Source organism: Lethenteron reissneri, chromosome 16 (assembly GCF_015708825.2).
Source record: "Lethenteron reissneri isolate LAM-NWPU_2019-01 chromosome 16, ASM1570882v1, whole genome shotgun sequence".
NCBI classification, from domain to species: Eukaryota; Metazoa; Chordata; class Hyperoartia; order Petromyzontiformes; family Petromyzontidae; genus Lethenteron; species Lethenteron reissneri.
Window position 1 is genome coordinate 10,889,062 of NC_083794.1, and position 21,420 is coordinate 10,910,481.

Genomic DNA, 21,420 nt, shown 5'->3' on the forward strand with positions numbered 1-21,420 from the left:
CCAAGCAGCCGGAGTCTTGCCGTCGAGAGCCACTGTACACAACAACAACAACAAGAGAGAGATAAATGATGTGGATTAGCCTTTATCGGACCGTGTAATTACCCGTGATTTAAGGGTTTGTCGCACTGGTAATTTTCAATTTATATACAACGCGCGTGGCTTACTGGGTTGTCTTCGTGTGACTAGCGGCTGCGCGCGCCAAATCTGCGCGGAGCGACTTGGCACGAGCGTAGGGAGAGATTCCCGTTGGTCGAGGCACAGAGATGTCGTCCGGGAATGAATGGCCTGACCACGGACGCCAATGCAATGGTCCGTGATAAAATTTTAAATGGAATATCGCATCTCAAAAAGCCACTGGAAAACCAACCCACGCACACTCTCCGTAGCATGCGGCAAGTACTGTGTGCAAAAGCACACGTCCGAGTTTAAGTCTGTGAACTGCGCGAAAGCTTCGGGAGCTCGGTGACAGATACGGCTCAGTCCTGTCGGAGAGCGGGGGCGTCATCTGGTCCAACCCATGTGAGACTAGGCTCTAAGGAAAGCTGTCTCGAGTGTGGACCAATCAACTTCAAGGACAGTGCACATTATCAGAGTTGTGTTTTTTGTTTGCATTATGACTGCAGGTATTGTGGTCTATGTAAACATGACTCCTTGTAAAAAAGGTGTCAGTTTTGTTGCCAGCTAAAAGGGTAAAAAACTATTATCAAGGTTGGCTTCCTTGTCCGGTTCGGGTGTCCGCAGTCGCACCGTGGGTTGTCTTTAATTCTCCGCTACTTGGGGTGGTGTGGCACAGCAGCGACCTGTTGCTGTTCCGACCGACCGCAGACAAGCGGGAAGACATCCAGAACCGTTGGCAACATTTGCCCGAGCTCTGGTCCTATATTAGGATGTTCGGTGACTATCCTTCGTGAATGTTTATACATGCCGGAGGAAACAGGAGTACCCGGAGAGAGCCCACTGGAGCAATGGGGGTAATTAACACTCTCCACCCCTTTCGATTTAAAGCTTTCGTGATTGCAGGGATTCATATTCTTGGTTCTTTTGGTAAAGTCACGTAGGTGAAGAAACAGAGCTGTCGGAAAGACAGTTCTGTTTCTTCACCTGAGGACGGCTGCTTGCGTTGTGGCCGAAACGTCGTGAGAATTTAATTTTATTACGTTTTATTTTTATTTTATTATTTCCCTTCTACGTGACTCAAGAAAGTTGTTCGTCGTCGACCGCTCGAAAACCGCGTCATAACGGTGCACGCGTTCCGCGTTGTGCAAAACGCGTTCGCTAATGAACCGCTTTGATGGCGAAAACACGCTGTGTGAACACCACTCGTTCAGCGAGGACACTTAACCGCGTATTTATTTGGCGCACTCGGCTACGGGAGAAGTCTTGCGATGCCTTGAAGACGTGGCGCCTCCGATTTAGCGCATTTGGCTACGCACGGCGCGAAAGAAGTTCAACGTACACACATACACACATACATACGTATGCCCGTACAGAAGAAGTCATTGACTTGTCCAAACACGGCGTCACGCAGCTCGTCGGCAAGGTGGCAATTCAATCACCGGGCGTTTGATTGTCGAGCGAAACATTGAGAGCAGATCGGTCCGTAGAATAGCCACGATCAATTTAGCAGCGGCCATTATTTGAAACGTTAAACGGTCCCAGTGCGGTGTAATCGAGTTCTTGTTAAAAAGGAACACGTTATAGATGTATAAAAACAAAAATTACGCACGCACACACGAGACCGCAGAGATAGGCAGGGATAATTTGAATCAAATACGGTATTTTCATTTTGAACCAAAAGATATTGACGATTCACTTTGGCTACTAGAAAACGATCGATCATGATCGATCGGCGTGCCCGAGGCGTGTTTTGCTGGAAGACACAGGGCCCAAGAATCCAGGCGTGCGGTCCATTCATTTAAAGTGGCACAAACGTTGACGTTTCAACCCTGGGTTTTGGTCACGTAAATCCCTGCTTGTATTCCTATGCCGGCTTAGAGAGGCCTTCATCTAGCACAGGGGTTGGCATCCAAAATAAAAAGAGCAGCAATTTGTGTTTGTAATTCGGTGACAAAAAACCTCAATGCAGTATTTCAAGAGCCGCATGGCACTTGCGTGGTGAATTCGAAACGGTGGTCCTTCATAAATAACGGTCACGAAGCAGGTTGCAATCCCCTGATCTAGCAGTAGATTTATCATGGCTGATGATGATGATGATCGAAACCTGGATCTGATCTCAGTATTTGTGGCTGAGGACTCCGTTCCCTGAGCCCCAACTCATAATCCTACCACAAATAGGATCTCACTTTTAGAGTGATCATTAATCGCTAAAGGCTTGCGGGATTTGCCTCGAGGGCCGGAAGAGTGTTGTACTGTACCGCTGTGTTCCCTGCATTCGCCAAAAAAAAAAACCACGCTGACCAGCGTCGTAAAAAGTATTGTCAAGCAACTCCCCAAAACGCCAATGCGGTGCGGTTGAGGCCCTCACATCCGGCAATGGATTGGCAGAGGTCTTCACATGACAATAGGCAATTACAGGGGGGGTCGATGGATAGTTGCTGGAAGGTGAGAATGAGGGTGGCGGTTAAAGTAAACTAAACAAGATTTTTTTATCTTACTATTTAGCTCTTTTTCATAAGCGACCTGGCCTCAAATGATAGCTCAACGAAGTGGCTTATCACGTGGAAATTCATAGCAGCAGCCAAATACTCTAACGCGCGTGTTTCTAAACGTGGAGGGGAAAAAACGGAGGACCCGGAGAAAAATCCACACGACCACAGGGAGAGAGACACGCAAACTCCAAATATACAGCCATCGTCAGGCTCGGTATCGAACCCACGTCCTTCTGTATACCAGGCGAGGGAGTTAACATCTCGCCGCCGCGGCGATTATGTACGGCAGTTGGCAGCGGTGCCGGCGGCAGTGATGGTGATGGCGGCGTTGTCGCGGCGTCTCCGTGTCCCCGCAGATCTGGCAGTGCGGAGGAACGCTCCTCTTCGTGCCCTGTTCGCGCGTGGGCCACATCTACCGCCTCGAGGGCTGGGCTGGAAACCCTCCGCCCCCCAGCGTGGGCCCAGCCCCCGCGCTACAGGTAGGGGTCGTTAGCGTTGCACGCCTGTCTTTGTGGGGGCCGCTGTGGCGAGATGTTAACTAACCTCACCGAGTCGTGGGTTCAATCCCGAGGCTGACGCCTGCTGCTGTATATTTGGTGTTGGCGTGTCTCTCTACCCTGTGGTCGCGTGGATTTTTCTCCGGATCCTCCGGTTTTTCCATACACATTTCGAATCGATGTGCGTTAACAGTATTTGCCTGCTATCAATTTCCACGTGACGATAAGCCACTTCGTTGAGCTATTATTAGTGGCCAGGTTGCTTCTGATAAAGAGCTGTATAGCTCGGTGAGCTTTACCTGGTAAAATAAAAGATAGTTGAATCAATTTGAATCTACAGTTCAGTAAGTTCTCGTTGAACGCGGTAGTAGATGCGTTCCTGAAAATTCAACAACGCGTTAAGCAAAAACAATTCAGATGTTTCACCACCGTTATTGTTTGTGAGCGGGCATCGGACTCGGGTGCTGAGCAAAGTGCTCTAACCACTACGGCCACCGTTCTCGGACAAGGTGACACACGCACGCGTGCACGCTCATTCATTAATTAAAGTGCATTTTTAAATCTGACTTAGAACAAGCAGTGTGGGAGTGACTGAGCAAAGGGCAATTTGCAAATGACAGGAGCCTCCCAATCCTGCAGATAATGAAGAAAGGAAAAAGTGCAGTGTAGGGCAACCAACAAATTTATAGACGCTAGGGACCAAAAATATGCAATAAAATAGCACTGCGATTTCTGTCGGTAATCTGGTAAAATTAAAGCTGGGGCATCACCGTGTGTATCACTGTGGGTTATGGGGAAAAACTGAAAATAGTCTTGTTCATTGCGACGTTTTGTTCAGCGTTGCAAGTGTTGCGGCTCATTAAAACGCTTAGACGGACAGCGCTGGATTAACGCAGGGGCTTCAAGGGCTCGCTGCCCGAGGGAACAACACATATTGTGGGGCCTCCTCAAATATATTCAGTCATGTCCAGCCCAAATTTGTTAATCCACTGCTGCTGGATGAAGGCCCTCCCAGACCTTCATGACAACACAATAGCGATTGGCCTCACCAGAACCCGAAATTGGCTAAAATGCAATACTCGAGCCAATGTGATGAGTCCTGCAGGTAACGTGGTCATTTAAGCCTTAGCATCCCAATGTGTAATACTATGGGCTTACGTGCGCAAACAAATTAAGTTCGTTTTGACTTCGATGTAGCTTTTCAAGTTCGAATGGCACATTCAAAAACCGCAATTGAAAAAGCTGAGGCGAATAGCAACGCCGTGTTTTGGTATTGTGCATGAGTGGTGGTAGAAGAGTCGAGGAAAGGAACTGAACAGCCAAAGAGGGGGCCCCTCCAAATCTATAACAAATAATATTTTCAACAATACACATTTTATTTTATCAGTTAAGGCCCCACTGAGCTATGTAGCTTTTTGTCAGAAGTGACTTGGCCACAAATGATAGCCCATGTGACTTATCATCGTGTGCAAATTCAAAAGCGCCAAACGCATGCTTCTTAATGCGGAGGGAAAAACCGAGTGGACCCGGAGAAAATCCACGCGACCGCGGGGAGAGAGAGAGAGAACACGCAAACTTCAAATAAACAGCAGGTGTCAGGGTCAGGATCGAACCCATGGCCACCCCCTTAAAAATGAGTCCGTTGCTGTCGTTTTTACAGAACTACGTGCGGGTGGTGGAAGTGTGGTGGGACGACTACCGGGACTACTTCTACGCGAGTCGCCCGGAGACTCAGGCACTGCCCTACGGAGACGTGTCGGCGCTGCACCGATTCCGGCGCGAGCACAACTGCAAGAGCTTCAGCTGGTTCATGGAGAACATCGCCTACGACGTGCTGCAGTTCTACCCACTGCCGCCCAAGAACGTCGACTGGGGAGAGGTGGGTGCCGCCATCCCCAAAGACGATGATTCCCCCGTGTGGCCTGTAACGGACTGGGGAAAGTGCTGTTAGTAGCGAGTAGCACCTATGAAGGCCGGCACGGCACACGAAGAGGGGGTGGGTGGCCAGCACCACGCCCGGCCGCCTTAGTCTCCCCAGTGGCGATGTTTTTACACACCGCACCAGGTACTCATTTGAGGCTGAGTCGACCTAGGGGAGGCCCAGGAGCGGTTTCAGATAATCGTCACCGGTGTTGGTCGTGAGCGGGAATCGAACTCGGGTGGCCGGGTCCGTAGCGCAGAGTGCTAACCGCTACCGCCGCCGCCGCGGCCACCGCACGTAGATGTTTGCGGTTGCGCTGCTGCACGGCTGTCGTTTCGCTCTCTGCGTGAGAGATGCTCCAAGCGCGTGGAGTGGCAACGGATAACACTGGTCAACACACTTTTTCTGGTATAAGGTATTCCAACGGTAATTTTGGGGTGCCGATTCCAAATCTGGCATCAGTTTTTGTCTATCACATCAGGTTTTTGAGATATCAAATATTGAATTTTCAATAAAAACTGCAGAAGAAAAATATTAAATAAATGTGGATATCTACATAAAATTATATTATAAACACACTATCCTAAAAATACAGCACCATATTTTAACACTAAAGCAGTCACTGACTCGCAACAACTTGCAATCATAAGTGACAGAGGAGTTAATTTCGGGTAAAATCAATGAAAATGGGGTATGCTGATAGCAGAGGTGGGACAAAGTCATTGTTATGCAAGTCCAAGTCGAGTCTGAAGTCATCAAATTCATGACTCGAGTCTGACTCGAGTCCAAGTCACATGACTCGAGTCCACACCTCAGAGGTGGGACAAAGTCATTGTTATGCAAGTCCAAGTCGAGTCTGAAGTCATCAAATTCATGACTCGAGTCTGACTCGAGTCCAAGTCACATGACTCGAGTCCACACCTCTGGCTGATAGCATAAAAATGAGATGTGATAGAGCAAATCTGAGATCAGATTTGGAATCAGCACCCTGAAACTAGTCTAAAACAGCTGCAAAAGTCCAGGCCAGAAAAAAAAAATTTAGTTGACCAGTGTTATTTTACACGGGCAGTCGTGCAAGAATTGTTGGGGCTTCATTTCTTTACGCTTTCCAACAAAGGTTGCATGCGTTTATGCGTTTGGCTCCGTCCGCCTTTCTGTCCATAACAGGGGATGCACCATAACTACCGTAAAGATGACCCAATATGAACCAAACCTTCGTATGATGTCACGTTTCCATTTGAGACTTATTTAAAACTGACCAAATTGATCATTGTTTCCCAACACACTTTGGAAACGCAAACCCGACTGTTACAAAATATATTTTAAAAAAAACACATATTTCCCCGAGCAGTTACCTGCATCCATACCGCTGATTAAACACTTACAGAGACGAATGCACCTCGAAAAGCGCGTTGTTTTTGTTATCCCTCGCGTCTCGTTGATCCTCAAGATCCGTGGCAAGAAGAGCAACTTCTGCATCGACAGCATGGGCCACAACAACGGCGGGCTCGTGGAGCTGGGGCCCTGCCACGGCCTCGGTGGCAACCAGGTGACGCCAAACCTCGCCGCTCACTCGGTCGATCCCAGCTCCACGTACAAACCCTCTCGTCGCTCCACCGCAGGCTGACGGGGCTTCAGCACCCGCTTGGGCAGGGTCAGAGGTCGCAACCGGGTACCTGATACCCGTACCCTACCCGATACCCGGCTACCCATACCCGGCCGGGTACGGGTACGGGTAACCGTTTGCGACCCTGGTGCGGCTGGGTACGGGTACGGGTAGGCCGTGAGTCACTGGTGAGTAACCGTTTGTCACTCATTTCGGGTAGGTTACGGGTAGGGAACGGGTATCCGTACCCGGCCGGGTACAGGTACCCATTTGCGACCCTGGTGCGGCCGGGTACGGGTACGGGTAAGGAATGAAAACCCGTTTGCGACCTCTGGGCAGGGTCGAGAGAGGGTTTTTCTGACCGCAGGGCCTCCGCACGACGGGGTCAGCGGGGGTCGGAGAAGGTGGGATTTCGCTGAACTGCCCAGTTTGCTGCACACCGCGTATCCCCGTAGCCACCTACAGCAACCTGTTTGTGCGTGGTGGTCACCCATCATAAGCACCATCCAGGCTCAACCCTGCATAGCTTCAGAGAAGTGATGATCTCAGGTGCTTGGTCACAGGCATAAGACATTATTACTACCACTACCAATACGAATACACGCTAATAATGAATTCCCCAGCCATTCTGGATCCACCAATGGATGAAAACCTCCCCAGCCATATTGGCCATTGGGGTTTTTGACCATACTTCTCCACGCCGGTCAGTGCAGGTTGGGGAGTGGCAGTGGGGGGAGGGGGGTGGGGGGAGAGACAGTACCGTATCTGACATCACTTGCCACCGATGCTAGCTGTGGTCAGGAATCTAACTCGGGTCACCGGGCTTATGGCACTGTGACACGGCTCAATCCCAACTCTAAATTTTCCTACCTTTGCCTGAAGGTGATCGAGATTTCACTTTTTCCTGTCAACTCCCACGGCCTCCACCTATCTCCCTCTCTAATGCCGCTGTGTTGCTCTCTCCCTCTCCCCGTCTCCATCTCTGCCTCCCCTCCCCCCCGTGCCCCCACCGGCGGCTCTCCCCGTGAAGCTGTTTCGCCTCAACGACATGAACCAGCTGATGCAGCACGACCAGTGCCTGACGCAGGGCGGCAAGGAGGGCACCGGCGTCACCATCATGCACTGCGACCGCACCGAGTTCAACGACTGGAGCTTCCGCATGGTGAGACGCGGCGACGGCCCAGCTGCTATCGAGCGCCGGGGGTCCACGGGCCGGATTTGGGGGGGGGGGGGGGTCCCCACGTATGCTACTGGGTGGTGCTTTCCGTCATTTGCGGTCGTCATTTTTGGTTCGGATGTCAGTCCACTGCTGGATGAGGGCCTGCCCTCACGACCTGTGCCGTCAATGAAGGCTGTACGAATGCAAAAAGGGCGCCACGGTGGCTAGGAGATGTTAACTACCTCGCCTGGCACACAGGAGGTCGTGGGTTCGATCCCGACCCTGACGCCTGCTGCTGTATATTTGGAGTTTGCATGTCTCTCCCTCTCATCATCATCACGGTGGCTAGGAGATGTTAACTACCTCGCCTGGTACACAGGAGGTCGTGGGTTCGATCCTGACCCTGACGCCTGCTGTTGTATATTTGGAGTTTGCGTTTAAGATTATTTGTCTGCTTTAAATTCCCACGTGATAAGCCACTCCGTTGAGATATCATTCGTGATGGGCAGGTTGATTTTTAAAAAGAGCCGTATAGCTCAGTGGGCCTTACCTGGTCCAATAAAAAGTTTAAAATAAATTAAATCACGCGGTGTGCTTTCACTAAGTTGTCCCCACCTGAAGGACGCTTGTGTTGCACCCGAAACGTCGTGATTAAAAAAAAAATTACCTACGTGACTTTACCGAAAAAACCAAAGAGTATGAATCCTTGCAGTCACGAAAACTTCATATCTAGAATAAAAAGTTTACAGTTAATTTCAAATTGAAGAACTGATTGCAAAGCTCGTACGAAGAATACACGCGCTCAGCAAATGTGCCCATTTTAAATATTTATAGGTTTTTTTATTGGTAAAGTCACGTAGGTAAAAAAATAAAATTAATAAAAGTAAAATAATATAAAAATCATGACCGTCACAGCGGTTCCACCTGAAGACGGGAAGTTTGTGTTGCCTCCGAAACGTCGTGATTTTTATTTTATTTTACTTTTATTAATTTTTATTTTTTTACCTACGTGACTTTACCGAGAAAAAACCTAAGAATATCAATCCTTGCAGTCACGGAAGCTTCAAATCTAGAACCCATTGTTAAAGTTGCCTTCGTACCGGCTGCATTAGCGGTGAACGAGTTCACTCACCGCATGACTTGTTGTGTCGCACAGGGAGAGGGAAGATTTGTCCACAGCCCCTCCGGGAGGTGCCTCGACCGCTCCGAGACGCTGCAGCAGGTGTTCCTGGCACTCTGCAACCCGACCAGCCTGAACCAGCGCTGGGAAATCAACCACATCAAGTTCTGAGAAGCACTCGTGAGAGACGAACACAAACAAGCCTGCACACAAAAAAAGATAGACAAGCGAGCCTCATGGCCGACCGAGGAGTCCTGGGAAAGTTGTGACGAGGCAAGCGTGCGGATCGCCCGGCTTGCACGACGGTGTAGGTCCGAACCGTCAGGCACTCCGTCACCTCTCCCAGGTGCTGCGATGTCAACGGAGTTCAGAAATTTGAATTCCTGAAAGTGAGCAAACGAGCCTCTTTTTTTTATATATATAAAAGAAAAATACTTTGCCCGATGGAAAATGTAACGGAGGTGTTGCCACACGGACGCACGAACTCTTACTTATGAAGTCGACAATCTCCACGCCTGCGTCAAGACGAAAGGACGTGTTGTGACCGTGCGAGATGGAATTGACCGTAAAATACAATCACCATTGCACATGTACACGTACAGCCCTTCATAGGTCCACTGCTGCATGATGGCCCCCCCATGCCATGTGGGTTATTTGACGATACATGGTACCTACCGACTGCAAGGATGCATTTTATCGAGGATTGTACATGGTGTCCGATCAAGCTCGCCGATTTTGTGCAGTTAACAACTTAAATGCCACACACACCATACCTGAGGAAAACAATGCATGGTGCAGTATTCACTTGAGCAGAAAGATACAAAATCTGGTTTAATTTCAGCTTCATATTCTTGGATCACCAGGCGAAGTCACTTTGAATTAACACAAATATGCAAACTGTTGCGTCATCATTGTACACATTTGGAGAAGACACTAATATATAAAATATAATACCAAAAAATAGGGTTTTTTTATATTCAGTTGCAAATTCGACCGGTGTGAAGATAGTTTTAGAATTATAATTTTAGTAAGATGGACCTTCCAATTCATGAAAACTGCAAACATGTATAAAATCATATCACAAATTGCAAAATACAATATATTATTATCACCTCACAAGATCAGATTTTCAGTAAGGTATTTGTTTTGTGCATTTGTTTTGGAAGTGCCTGCAAAATGTTTCCAGCCTCGCAAAGACAAACGGGATGCGTACAAAGTTCAAACTGGTCACGGTGGCCACACACAGGGTTGCTTAAATCAACTGCAAATCAAGTGCGGGGAGCACAATCTTAGCTGGAACTAAAAAAATCTGCAGTCCAAGTAACTATGCTCACCAAACATGCGTGCAAGCAGTACTTTGAACCAATACTTTTCTTTTTCAAAACGTCAAAAGTTGTCGTTCCCGATAACGCAAAGTTTTTGATAAGCACACGAGCTTGAATTATTTATCACTCTCCAGAAAGGTTAAATGCTAACATGCAACGACGAATATTTCTGTCACATCGTAACGTAGGGCCCAATGCCGAGCACCTTTTCTCATTAGACAATGCAACGTCAACAGCTTCCCACAACTTATTGTGAAGACACTGATAACGGTTCAGAATGAATCGTGAGAACGTGCCAATTTCATGGTACTGTTGTATATGCAAGAACGTGTTGCAATTGTACTTGGGTTTTGTTAAAGATTTCAACATTTCGTAGGACTTAAAAAATGGTAGTGCCAGATGGAATTGTTGGGTTATTAAATTTCCTTAGTCTCCCATCAGTAAAACCCATAGCAATGAGAAGTTTATTTGGTAACATTCGGTTTTCATTCTCCCAACTACATAAATAGAAGTGCAATGCTGAGATGCTAGTGCCTTCTAAAAAAGGCACATTAAGGTCATGTTCCCCTCGAAGTTACAGCTCTCCAGGTTAATGTTGGCATACCAAAGCTTTACACAGCATACCTAAACCCTGTCAATCCTTTTCTGCGTTATGAGAAATAACCATGATTTGCATAAAAGCACACTGAACATTGAGAGTTTGAAACGTCTGTATGTTGCATCATTTGTAAAGTATTTTATCATTAAAAGTAAATTTCCTTGATGCTGTCCAAAGGATTACATTTATGCTGCACCTTAAACACTTATCAACCGTTGCACCCCCCCCCCCCCCCACCAGCAAAGAGGATGGACAATGTTGTAAAAAAAGACCATTTTATTGTTGCTTAAAAGTTACAGAATTTTATTAAGTCCAACAGACAAGATAAATGGACAACTTTCATCAGAATATATGTGAAACAAATTCACCCTACAAGGTTAATATTCAAAGCAGACAAAAACCCCAGGCTAAAAAAATGTATTACAAGCCACAAAGAAACAAAAGCAGACTGTACATAGTGGGAAGGAATTTTTTTTTCTTTTTCCAAGTGGCAATTTCTCAATACAGATTATGCTTTTGGAGTCTCAAACCTAGGTAAAAAAAATCTCAAAAGCAGGTCTCAATCTAACCAAGTCTACACTCTGCCACATACAAATATTTCAGTTTCCTTTCAACCAAGCAGTACTCTTCTTTCAAATGGGCAACACTATCATAATCGGCCAATATCAAAGTTCTAATTTCACACAGCTATCATACATCAACTTGACATTAAGTGTCCCACTCGAAAGTAATGCATTACCAATCCTTAACCAAATTCAAATAAAGTGTTATAAGATACGCTGGCACAAGTCAATGCATATCATTGCTACATTTCAGTTGTCATTCATCTGTAGTTCTTGGTCGAAAAGGTCGTGAGGTTACATCTTAGTTCAATTAAACCAACACCAAATCTATTTGAAGAAATATGGAGCGGGCCTTGAGTTGACTGTACAGACATTGAATTTACACAATTATAAAGGAGGTTCAAGAAGTATTTGTTAATTCAATAAACATCACTGTCCTATCAAACCAAATTGAGTTTCCTATTTTCTTCCAAATATCCAACAGTTTAATGCTCTCAAATGCACAGTAGTGCCCATTAACCAACACCAAAGCCCTTGAAAAACTATTACATCAATTATGTCAAAGCTGGGATTCTGCCACGGGCAAATGTAATAGACTTCACATTTTATTTTTTACGTTGTGGGATCACTGACCCCCCCAAACTGAATAAATTCCCTCCAAACCTCCTTAAAAAAAACTATCAATGTAAGCGCCTGCCAGTGAAGCCTTTATACATCCCTACACCGAGGATGTTTTACACTTTCTGCTGCTGTCAGCCTACTCGTCATCATCCTCATCATCATCATCTTCCTCCTCCTCATCCTCCTCGTCATCATCTTCCTCGGGTGCAGCCTTGGAGGGTGCCGCCTTGCCCTTTCCACGGTACGCCGCCACGTCCTGAGAAACAGAACACTCGCGCTTACAGCACGGAACATGGGCCAAGACATGCACTACAAGCAAGCGTGCAATCGTGCCACGTAAATAAAATAATCGTGGCCCATTTTAAATAAATGCCATGCGACTGATTTGTCCCTCATAACCTTTATTAGCAACATAACTGAGCTCTGAATCATATTTTTTGAGGCTTATGAGAAGCAAATAGCATGCATGCACTGATTAATGCATTTATTTGGGAGATGTGCCTAAAAGATTTGTCAACCTTGAATGTATTTACTTCCATGTAGAAATGCCAACTGTTCAAGCAAATAAAAAAATACAAATTGGTTCCCGTTTCAATACATGAACTATCACCATTTATATTACGGCTGCTTTGCCAACTGGAACACTTTATCTGCCCAACAATAGTGTGCATTTCCAGATACACCGCACATACTGCAGGACTTTACCAATACTCAAAGGCGTAGAATAAACGCAACTGTCGTAATTTGGGACTAAAACTGCATGCAAGTATTTTATGTTTTTTATAAGTATCACACTTGCTATCAATTTCATTAGGTTATTAAATGGCCTTCAGCTCCCCACACATTTCCACCACAACAAACAACTCACGATCGCTTCGTTAGAAACCTCACCTTCTCATACTTCTCCTTCAGCTTGGCAGCCTTCTTCTCATACGGAGATTTAGTCTCGGGCGTGAGTAGTCCCCACATCTCTCCCAGCCGTTTGGCAATCTCACCGATGCCCAGGCCAGGGTGATCTGCCTTCACCTTGGGCCGGTGCTCCGAGCAGAACACGAAAAATGCAGATCTGTGCACAAACACGGCGATAGGGCCACCATGTGTTAGACCAACACCACTCACCTGGCAAACTTGGACCAATCTTTTCCGTCGGCCACATTCGCTTTAAAAGCTATGACGATTTCACAAGCCACTTACAAAACACATACAAGGTTTCTACATAGCCTCAACATAATACGCTTTGACTGCCACGGATTAAATTGCACAGCACAATAGCACTCACTTTGTACGCAATCACATTAGTGTCTTTGTGGGTCGTGTGTGAAATAGCAATTCTCAAGACTTGCTATGAAAAGTAGATGCAACGAAGTACACACAAGGCCCCTTTGTAAATCCACTGTTTAACGAAGGGGGGGCCTCCCTGCAGTGCAAGGTAATTGGGAAAAATAAAACATTTAAAAACCACAGTGACGAGGCCACTTTCTCGGCGGCAAAACACCACAAAACAGAATGCCGCAGGACTTACGGGGGCCTCTTGGGTGCATTAGGGTCCTTTGTCTTCCTCTTGCCCTTAGGCGGAACGTAATTTTTCATCTCCCGGTCATAACGTGCCTTGTCAGCCTTAGCCATTTCCTCAAAACGCGCCTTCTCCTTGGGAGACATCGTCTGCAAGGCACAATAATAGAGATCCATGTTCGTCAACGAACTCCACTTACAGGCGACCAATATCGATAGTTGCCAAACAAGAGTGGGGAATTATGTCAAAAGGGGCATCGCGAGCATCTTTACCTTCCAGCGCTCGGAGCATTTCTTGGAAAACTCGGCAAAGTTTACAGATGCCTCCGGATGTTTCTTCTTGTGCTCCTCGCGACAAGTCTGCACGAAGTATGCATAGGAAGACATCTTCCCACGCGGTTTTCCTGGCTCTCCTTTACCCATTTTGTCACTAGAACACAAAAAATGTCAACAGTCACTATTAATAGACCATTACACACTTTCTCACAACAGAACATTCATGGCAATTAATGCGTTTGACGCGTAAAAATGTCCATGCTGGTTTTATGTGCAACGCAAATGACAACGGAATTGGCAGCGAAACGCAACCAATTGGTAATAAAAGGCGGGATTTTTTTCGGTGCCATTTGCTCGTCACCACATTCTCAACATCTGTCGAGTGGGAGGTGTAAAGGCAGAGCCATGCCTTTCATCTTCTTAAAGGTCTTGTGAATGAATACCCACAATATATACGTTAAGTTGCCAAACAATTAATAGCTGCATTGCTGTTTGAGTGTAGTTTAGTCAAAATAACTAAGCTGTCTCCAGTCCATCCAAAACTATTTTGATGCAATACATAACCCTATTAACAGTTATGTCTGCATTGCTTTCACATTACCCACTCTTTTTGGACTTTTTCAGATACCTCATTACGCAGATGCACATCTATGTAGAATACCTTTAGCCCATTGATTATGCCTTTTAGCTAAACGTGGCCTTTTTTAATTAATCCTATTTTAACACGACAAATCGCTTGGGTGCCATATCACTAATCGGCCACCTTGACATCTCAGAATGTCTTACCCAGGCGGCGTTACATCAGCGCACACATCCAAAATCCGCAATGTTGAATGACACGATACTGCATTACCCGGATAAACCATGCCAAGACCGTCTTCACCAATTAGCACGGCAGTCACAACATCGTGACACGAGATCCCAGGCAACTAGACCAATTTACCACCTTTTTTATAATCAATCTACAGTCGCATTAATACACTGCACACAGCCAGGGAATAACGCCAAAAACTCTAAGGGGCCAATTTTGACAGACATGCACAGTCTGCTTTTGTACTGTACCCTAGAACACGACGTTACCATTATGCGTGCTGATTTTACATTGTCCATGGCTAGCCAATGCACAACACGTACGACTATTTCTGTATTGATAATTACCAAATTATAATTTTGTGGGTTAGGAGTTTGACATTCCCGGAGCGTGACTATGTCCTAGCCATTCAATTAATTACCAGTGGAGAAACAAGCACTGGAGGCAATACTAGTTACGATGTTAATTATCATCTTAAACCAGCAAATTTAAATGACTGATAAAAAATAGATCATCATTCACCAGTGCATATAATAAAGGCGCAAATCGCTCATGCCATCACGTCAAAGAGGACAGGGCATGTATACACACACATTCTTTGCAATCCTACCCAATTAAGGCTACTTGAATGCAGCAATAATTTCGACAGAATTTATAACGGACTTGCAAATTAAAGACAAAATGCAAAAGCGAGATTTCAATGCCTGCGTCTTCATACAACAGGCTATGGATAATCGTCTACTAAAAGCCAGTAAAATTGACAAATCCCTTAATTAATCTTTCAAGGAAACATGAAATGTGGCGTCCTCATTAATTTTATACGCGTGTGCTCCCACAGCAAAACTAAATAAATTATTTCGGGTGAGCTTATACAAAATGGATCATTACCATTCTTTTTTTACAAATGCGAAATGCATTTAATCAAAATGGAAAGATCTATCCAAGCCGTTAACAAGGCGAAGGAAAGGGAAAAAAAATCAATGAATGAATGGATGGAAGGCATCGCCTGCAATGGCGATGGTGGCCCACCACCACTAACAATAGGCAGCAACCACGCGGCCCAGCCAGGGGCGGATTTCAATGTAACAACACCAATCTTTGGTCCTATAAACAACAAAACGGAACCTTAAAAACGGCAACGGGCAAAAATAATATTGTAATAGGTTTTTACCATTTTAACTGGTACAAAAACTGACACCTTTATATAAGAAATCATGTTTGCAATAACCACAACACAAGCAGTCAAAATACAACCAAAAAGAAACTCTGATGATAGTGCATATCATTATCAGAGTTTATTTTTTTTTGCATTTTGACTGCTTGTGTTGTGGTTATTGCAAACATGATCCCTTGTATAAAGGTGTCAGTTTTTGTACCAGTTGAAAGGGTAAAAACCTATTACTATATTTTGCCACTGGTAAAGGAGGTCTCATAGGGCAACAAATATTCGTATAATAAACCACAATAGACTCCACGGGATAACCTCGCTCAACTTTGTCCGGGTCATGTACGGGTTCTAATGATTCCCGCCATCCGCGTTGCATTCGTTTGTTTATATATTGTTAAAACATTAAACAAAGAATGTAGGTTCAAAACACGCAGAAATTTCACATCTCGCTATTTCAAAGCGCATATATTTAAATGGTTACTCTTAGATATAAATGCATTAATAAAACTAGTTTTTAATAAACATACAATATTTAAAAACAAGCTTCACAAATGTTCCATAATACTTCAACAACGTGACAAGTTCTAAGTAAAACCATGTTTACGATTCTAAAACGTTTTCACACAAAAGTTACCACTACAACGCACAAGCTTATAGCAAAAACAAATTGTAATTGAACAGATGCCACCTTTCAAACAGAGGCGAAATACAAACCACGCCATTTAAACATTCGCGGTAAAAATCTGCTAAAATTCAAAGACCAAGTATATAACTGCAAATAAAGAAAATAACGATATAAGTTCTACATTTTGAGTAAAAAAAATAAATTTTATAAACGCGACCATTTAAATGCGTGCACAGTAGACTCCATCTTTAGCGCCCGTCGGGCCCCCACAAAGGTTTTGAACCATTCCCTTACAGCTCCAAAAAAACACCACCACATCCAAATAGAACAGCGACTTAAGCGACGAACATCTCCCCTGATTTTTCCTCCCATTTTCATCCCGTAAAGCGAAGAAAACAACCGCGTCAATTTAACAAATAACCTCAAATTAACATTTTACAAAACGCGCGCGTTCCCAAAATGGCCGTGGCGCCTTCTTCACACACAGCCGGATAGGGGGTCACACTCCTCGCGCAATCGCGCCTCGAGGCTCATTCCTACCATGCCACCGCGCTCAAAAGCCCAACCATCGTGAGCGGTACATTCCAGCGGGGGTCCCGACGTCAATCCGGGGCCGATTCGCCGCCGCGAACCCCGAGAAAATCGCACGGGAACGCGTCGAAGAAGGGGGCGAACGCGACCGCGCAGACCGTCGCCGCCATCTTATGCCGCCCGCAGTGGCAACGGCAGCCGCCCCGCGTTGATTTGCGAGCGAGATAACAGACCGCGATCACGGCCTTCTCGTTCGCCCACCGACACGCGGATAAATTCAGCGTACGAAGTTAAACAAACGACGGCGTAAACGAAAGAAAACGGCGGAGCGCGATCGTCTATATCGATATAAAAAATTACAAAAAAACCAACACCCCCCCCCCCTCTCTCCTCCTCCCCTCACACCACCCCGTAACTAAACAGCGGCCACACTCGACTCACCCGCCACTTGGGTTCGCTTAACGCTGGCGCGGTACCGTGCAACGGCGGAGGCAATGGCAGCTCGCGGCGCTCAACGAAGGCGCAATAAGCGACGATGGAGCGCGCTCCCATTGGCTGGCGAAGCCGCCGCCGCGCTCCCATTGGCTGGCGCGCGCATTTGAATCGGATGCGCCGCTCGCCGTTGGCCGGCGCGCGCATTGGGGGGAGGTGGGGGGGGTGGGGTTAGGGGGGAGTGGGGGGTGGGGGGGAACCGGCGCTCGTCCAATTGGCTCGCGCGGTGCCGGGCGGTACTGAAGGGGGAGGAGGGGGGCGGTCCTAAGGGGGAGAAAGGGGGCGGTCCTAAGGGGAGGAGGGGGGCGGTCCTAAGGGGGGGGGAGGGGGCGGTCCTAAGAAGAGGAAGGGGGCGGTCCTAAGGGGGGGGGGAGGGGGGCGGTTTGAAGAGGGAGGGGGGTGGGAAAACGGTCGCGCGGGCGCTTAAGAAACCGAAGGGAAAAGCGCGGGAAAAAACTATGCGGGAGGGGGGGAAGGTGCCCCCTTCACCCCGGGGGGGTGGTGCCCTCCCCCCTCCCTCCCCCCTTGCCCCTCCCCCCTCCCTTCCCCCTTGCCCCTCCCCCCTCCCCCCCTTTGTCCCATTCGGTTATTTGGCGCCAAAAGTTCCCCCCGAGTCGACGCCGCCGCGACGCGGGGTGAAGTTTAACGCCGCTACAAACGTATAAGATTAGTGCTCACAAGTGTTGCCATCACGTCTACCAACACCAGCACTACCACACAAATATTTAAGGAATGAAACAGGAGGATTTTTCCACAAAATCTGGCTGTCGTCTGACGAAGTTAGATGTATTTGCTGGCGAAACGTCGTGCTCAATGTAAATGTTGCGGCTTTGCTCTCCAAGACACTACTAGTAACGAATTGGCATGTTATGTTTACGTGACAAACCTTACGAATTGCTTGTGTCGGTTAGTGGCGGGTTTAACGACACATTTTTCTATTTAAGCGATCCCAAAAATAATATTACAGATATATTTGTTGTATGTATGTGTGAGAGACGAAACGTTATTGTGCGTTTGTGCACACAACAGTACTTAGTCGTGTTAACATCGTATCGATTCTTAGAAAGCAAACACAACATCAAGAATATTAATACAACATCGCGAATTGATAGAGGCTTAGTGCCCCGTATCCCGCTGTAAACATTGAACAACTGGGTAGGTTTTCCCTCACTATAAAGTTATTATTTGTACACAAACTAAATCTATTAAATGCGATTGTATTCACCAGGTTTCTTTCAACGTCACGTTTTTGTGTTTATCGAAACATGATCGCAATCCAAGCGGGAGTATATTAGTTGATTTAAAGTTGTGTCGAAACGGCTAAGCGAAGTTTTATTTTGAGGTAAACAAAAGGCTGTGATCTTGGTTCTTTCGGTAAAGTCACGTAGAAGGGAAATAATAAAATAATAAAATTTTAACAAGATAAAAAATTAGTCACGTAGAAGGGAGATAATAAAATAATACAAATATAACAATAAGATACAAAAAAATAAAGTCACGTAAAATTAAAAATAATAACTTTTATTTTATTCTTTTATTATTTCCCTTCTGCGTGACTTAATTTTTTTAATCTTGTTTTATTTTTATTATTTCCCTTCTACGTGACTTTACCGAAAGAACCAAGAAGATGAATCCCTGCAGTCACGAAAGCTTTAAATCGAAAAGGCTGTAAGTTTGTGAGGTATTGTTAGGCACTTATGCGAATTGCATTGAGTACGATGTTGCGTGACATAGTTACTTTTAAAAACACGTTAAGCTACGCGTTAGATGATATAGGTAACGCGTACTCTTAGGTTTTTTCGGTAAAGTCACGTAGGTAAAAAATTAAAACAATAGAAATAATACATAAAAATAGAAATAAAATAATTACTTTATTTCTGTTAATTAAATAAAAATAATAGAAATAATAAATAAGAATAGGAATAAAATAGATGTATTTTTTAGTTCTATTAAATAAATAATAATACATTAATGATATAAATAATAATAAATGATAGAAATTTTTTTTATTTTATTTCTATTAAATAAAAATAATAGAAATAATATATAAGAATAGGAATAAAATTGAAATAATTATTTTATTTATATTAAATAAATAATAATAATGGTGGAAATACTAATAGAAATAAAATAAAATACATATATTTTTTCTGTTATTATTTCTATTTTTATTATTATTCATAATTAATTTTTTACCTACGTGACTTTACCGAAAAAAACCCCTAAGAGTATGAATCCTTGCAGTCACGAAAGCTTCAAATCTAGAAAGGTAACGCGTACTTTAGTCTGTTTAGCAGATTGTTTGAGCATCCTTCACACGTTTTAACGTGGAAGGTCCCTGCATATACATTAGTTCACGTTAAACACAATATTGTGCTAAATGTAATGCTTAACGCCCCTATCCTGTTGTGGGCAACGTAGTATTATCGGTTGTATCTTATCACACTTGTATCCATTGATCTACCCGCAAGATAAAGGCAGACTCAAGGCATTCTCTATGCAAAACCATACATGTTGATTAAACACAAAGCCTGTTAACATGAATTAGGTAGGACTGTATATATTGAACGAAATGAACTTCAAATGTAAGATGGTAATGGTTAAACTTTACAACTACTGGCCGTTCTGTTGCTGTATTAATTTACATTTTTTGCGGGGTGGTTATAAATCCTACTTATGGTTTTACTGAATGTCATTCGCATTGAGCAGTATTCACTGAAACCTTTGCATAGGTACATCACAATAAGCAATCTAACCCGTACACACTGCTAAGTGCATTATACCCCAATCCTCAAGTCGTTATAGATATATGTCTGAGGTTAAACATACAATGGTCTTACTGCCGAATCAATAGTGCTTGTAGAGTACTAGTGGCTGGTTACATTATATATGCAACTTTATTTTCCACAAATTAGTTTTCCACAATGGTGTAACACGAATGCATGCATGTCAACCCCTTATCAGTGCCCTACCTTATTACAGACCAATTCAGACCTTATTGCTCACACCATGCCCCTTATCAATCTCAACGTTTATCCTACAAAGTCCCATCACAAGGGAGAAACGCAAACAAATAGACAAATACATTTAAAAACGTGCTCGTATGCCGTATGGAAAACTCAATTTCCCTGTGCAAGAATACGGAGTAAGCCATATGGATTCACACAGTATGCCAATGCATGTCTTAATTCAGTGGTAAAGGGCTATACATGATTATGCTAGTGCGGAAGTGTGTCTGTAAAAGTATAATGTTTCGAAGGGGCAGTGACGGACAAGATTATAATCCCAGGCTGTGGCTGTAGACGCTTTTTCTGTATTTCACATCTCCCTCCACCAGGTGGCATCAGAATACAACAAAAGGGACTGATAGTACTGGTAGGAACCCACTGGTTCCACCAGCCCAGGGAGGGGCTGGGTGGGGAGGGAGGGGCTGGGTGGGGAGGGTGAGGAGGAGCTGGGTGGGGAAGGGCTGGGTGGGGAGGGAGGAGTGGGGCTGGGTGGGGAGCGGCTGGTCACCCCGTGGTGCCCTTATAAAACTCAACGTTTAACCTACTCACGCCGGCTTGTGCCCGCCCTCACAGTCGGGCATATTTACGGAATACACCACGCCGCCGTTGACCCTGCCCATTGACCGAGCAACCCAACCTTCCTACCAGCTCCCTCCGCAGGAATGTGTTTACTAGAAATCTATTTCTCATCGCTCGTCGGTTTGGCAATGGTGTTCAGATTATAATTGTTAATGTGGATAAGTTAAAAGTTAACGATGTTAGGCATTAAAGGTATAACAAATGATTCGGCGATTCCATAATTTTTCGGATGCAGGGTCATGCTTCTAGTAAACATTTTTTTTAAATAACAGTTTGGATAATCAACATTTCGTCAACGCAGTTACACTACTAGTTAGTGTTGCGGAGACAGGAATAGCATTTGAGTTATGAATTGAGCTAAGATATGAACAATATCGGCTAGTTGCAAAGAGTTACATC

At 45.1% G+C, this 21,420-nt stretch overlaps 2 protein-coding genes across 3 annotated transcripts in view; one reads left to right on the forward strand and one right to left on the reverse strand.

Annotated features, from left to right (window-relative positions):
• Positions 1-11,000, forward strand: part of LOC133342975 (N-acetylgalactosaminyltransferase 7-like) — a 30,034-nt gene extending 19,034 nt beyond the window's left edge. Inside the window, 5 exon segments of the mRNA XM_061552384.1 lie at positions 2,966-3,088; positions 4,767-4,985; positions 6,478-6,576; positions 7,664-7,795; positions 8,949-11,000. Coding sequence (XP_061408368.1) covers positions 2,966-3,088; positions 4,767-4,985; positions 6,478-6,576; positions 7,664-7,795; positions 8,949-9,083 — 708 coding nt within the window. The 3' untranslated portion in view covers positions 9,084-11,000.
• A 93-nt stretch (positions 11,001-11,093) lies between these two features.
• On the reverse strand, positions 11,094-17,549 carry LOC133342987 (high mobility group protein B2-like). 2 transcript variants are annotated; one of them, XM_061552403.1, is made up of 5 exons: positions 17,384-17,549; positions 13,805-13,961; positions 13,542-13,681; positions 12,911-13,085; positions 11,094-12,275 (listed from the first exon to the last, which is right to left on the reverse strand). In XM_061552403.1, exons 2-5 carry the CDS (start codon positions 13,952-13,954, stop codon positions 12,156-12,158), a joined length of 585 nt encoding a protein of 194 aa, XP_061408387.1. In that variant the 5' UTR covers positions 13,955-13,961; positions 17,384-17,549; the 3' UTR covers positions 11,094-12,155. The 2 variants fall into 2 exon arrangements, with proteins under 2 accessions (XP_061408387.1, XP_061408386.1); XM_061552402.1 differs by lacking the exon at positions 17,384-17,549 and adding an exon at positions 16,952-17,126.
• Between the last annotated feature and the right edge of the window lie 3,871 nt (positions 17,550-21,420).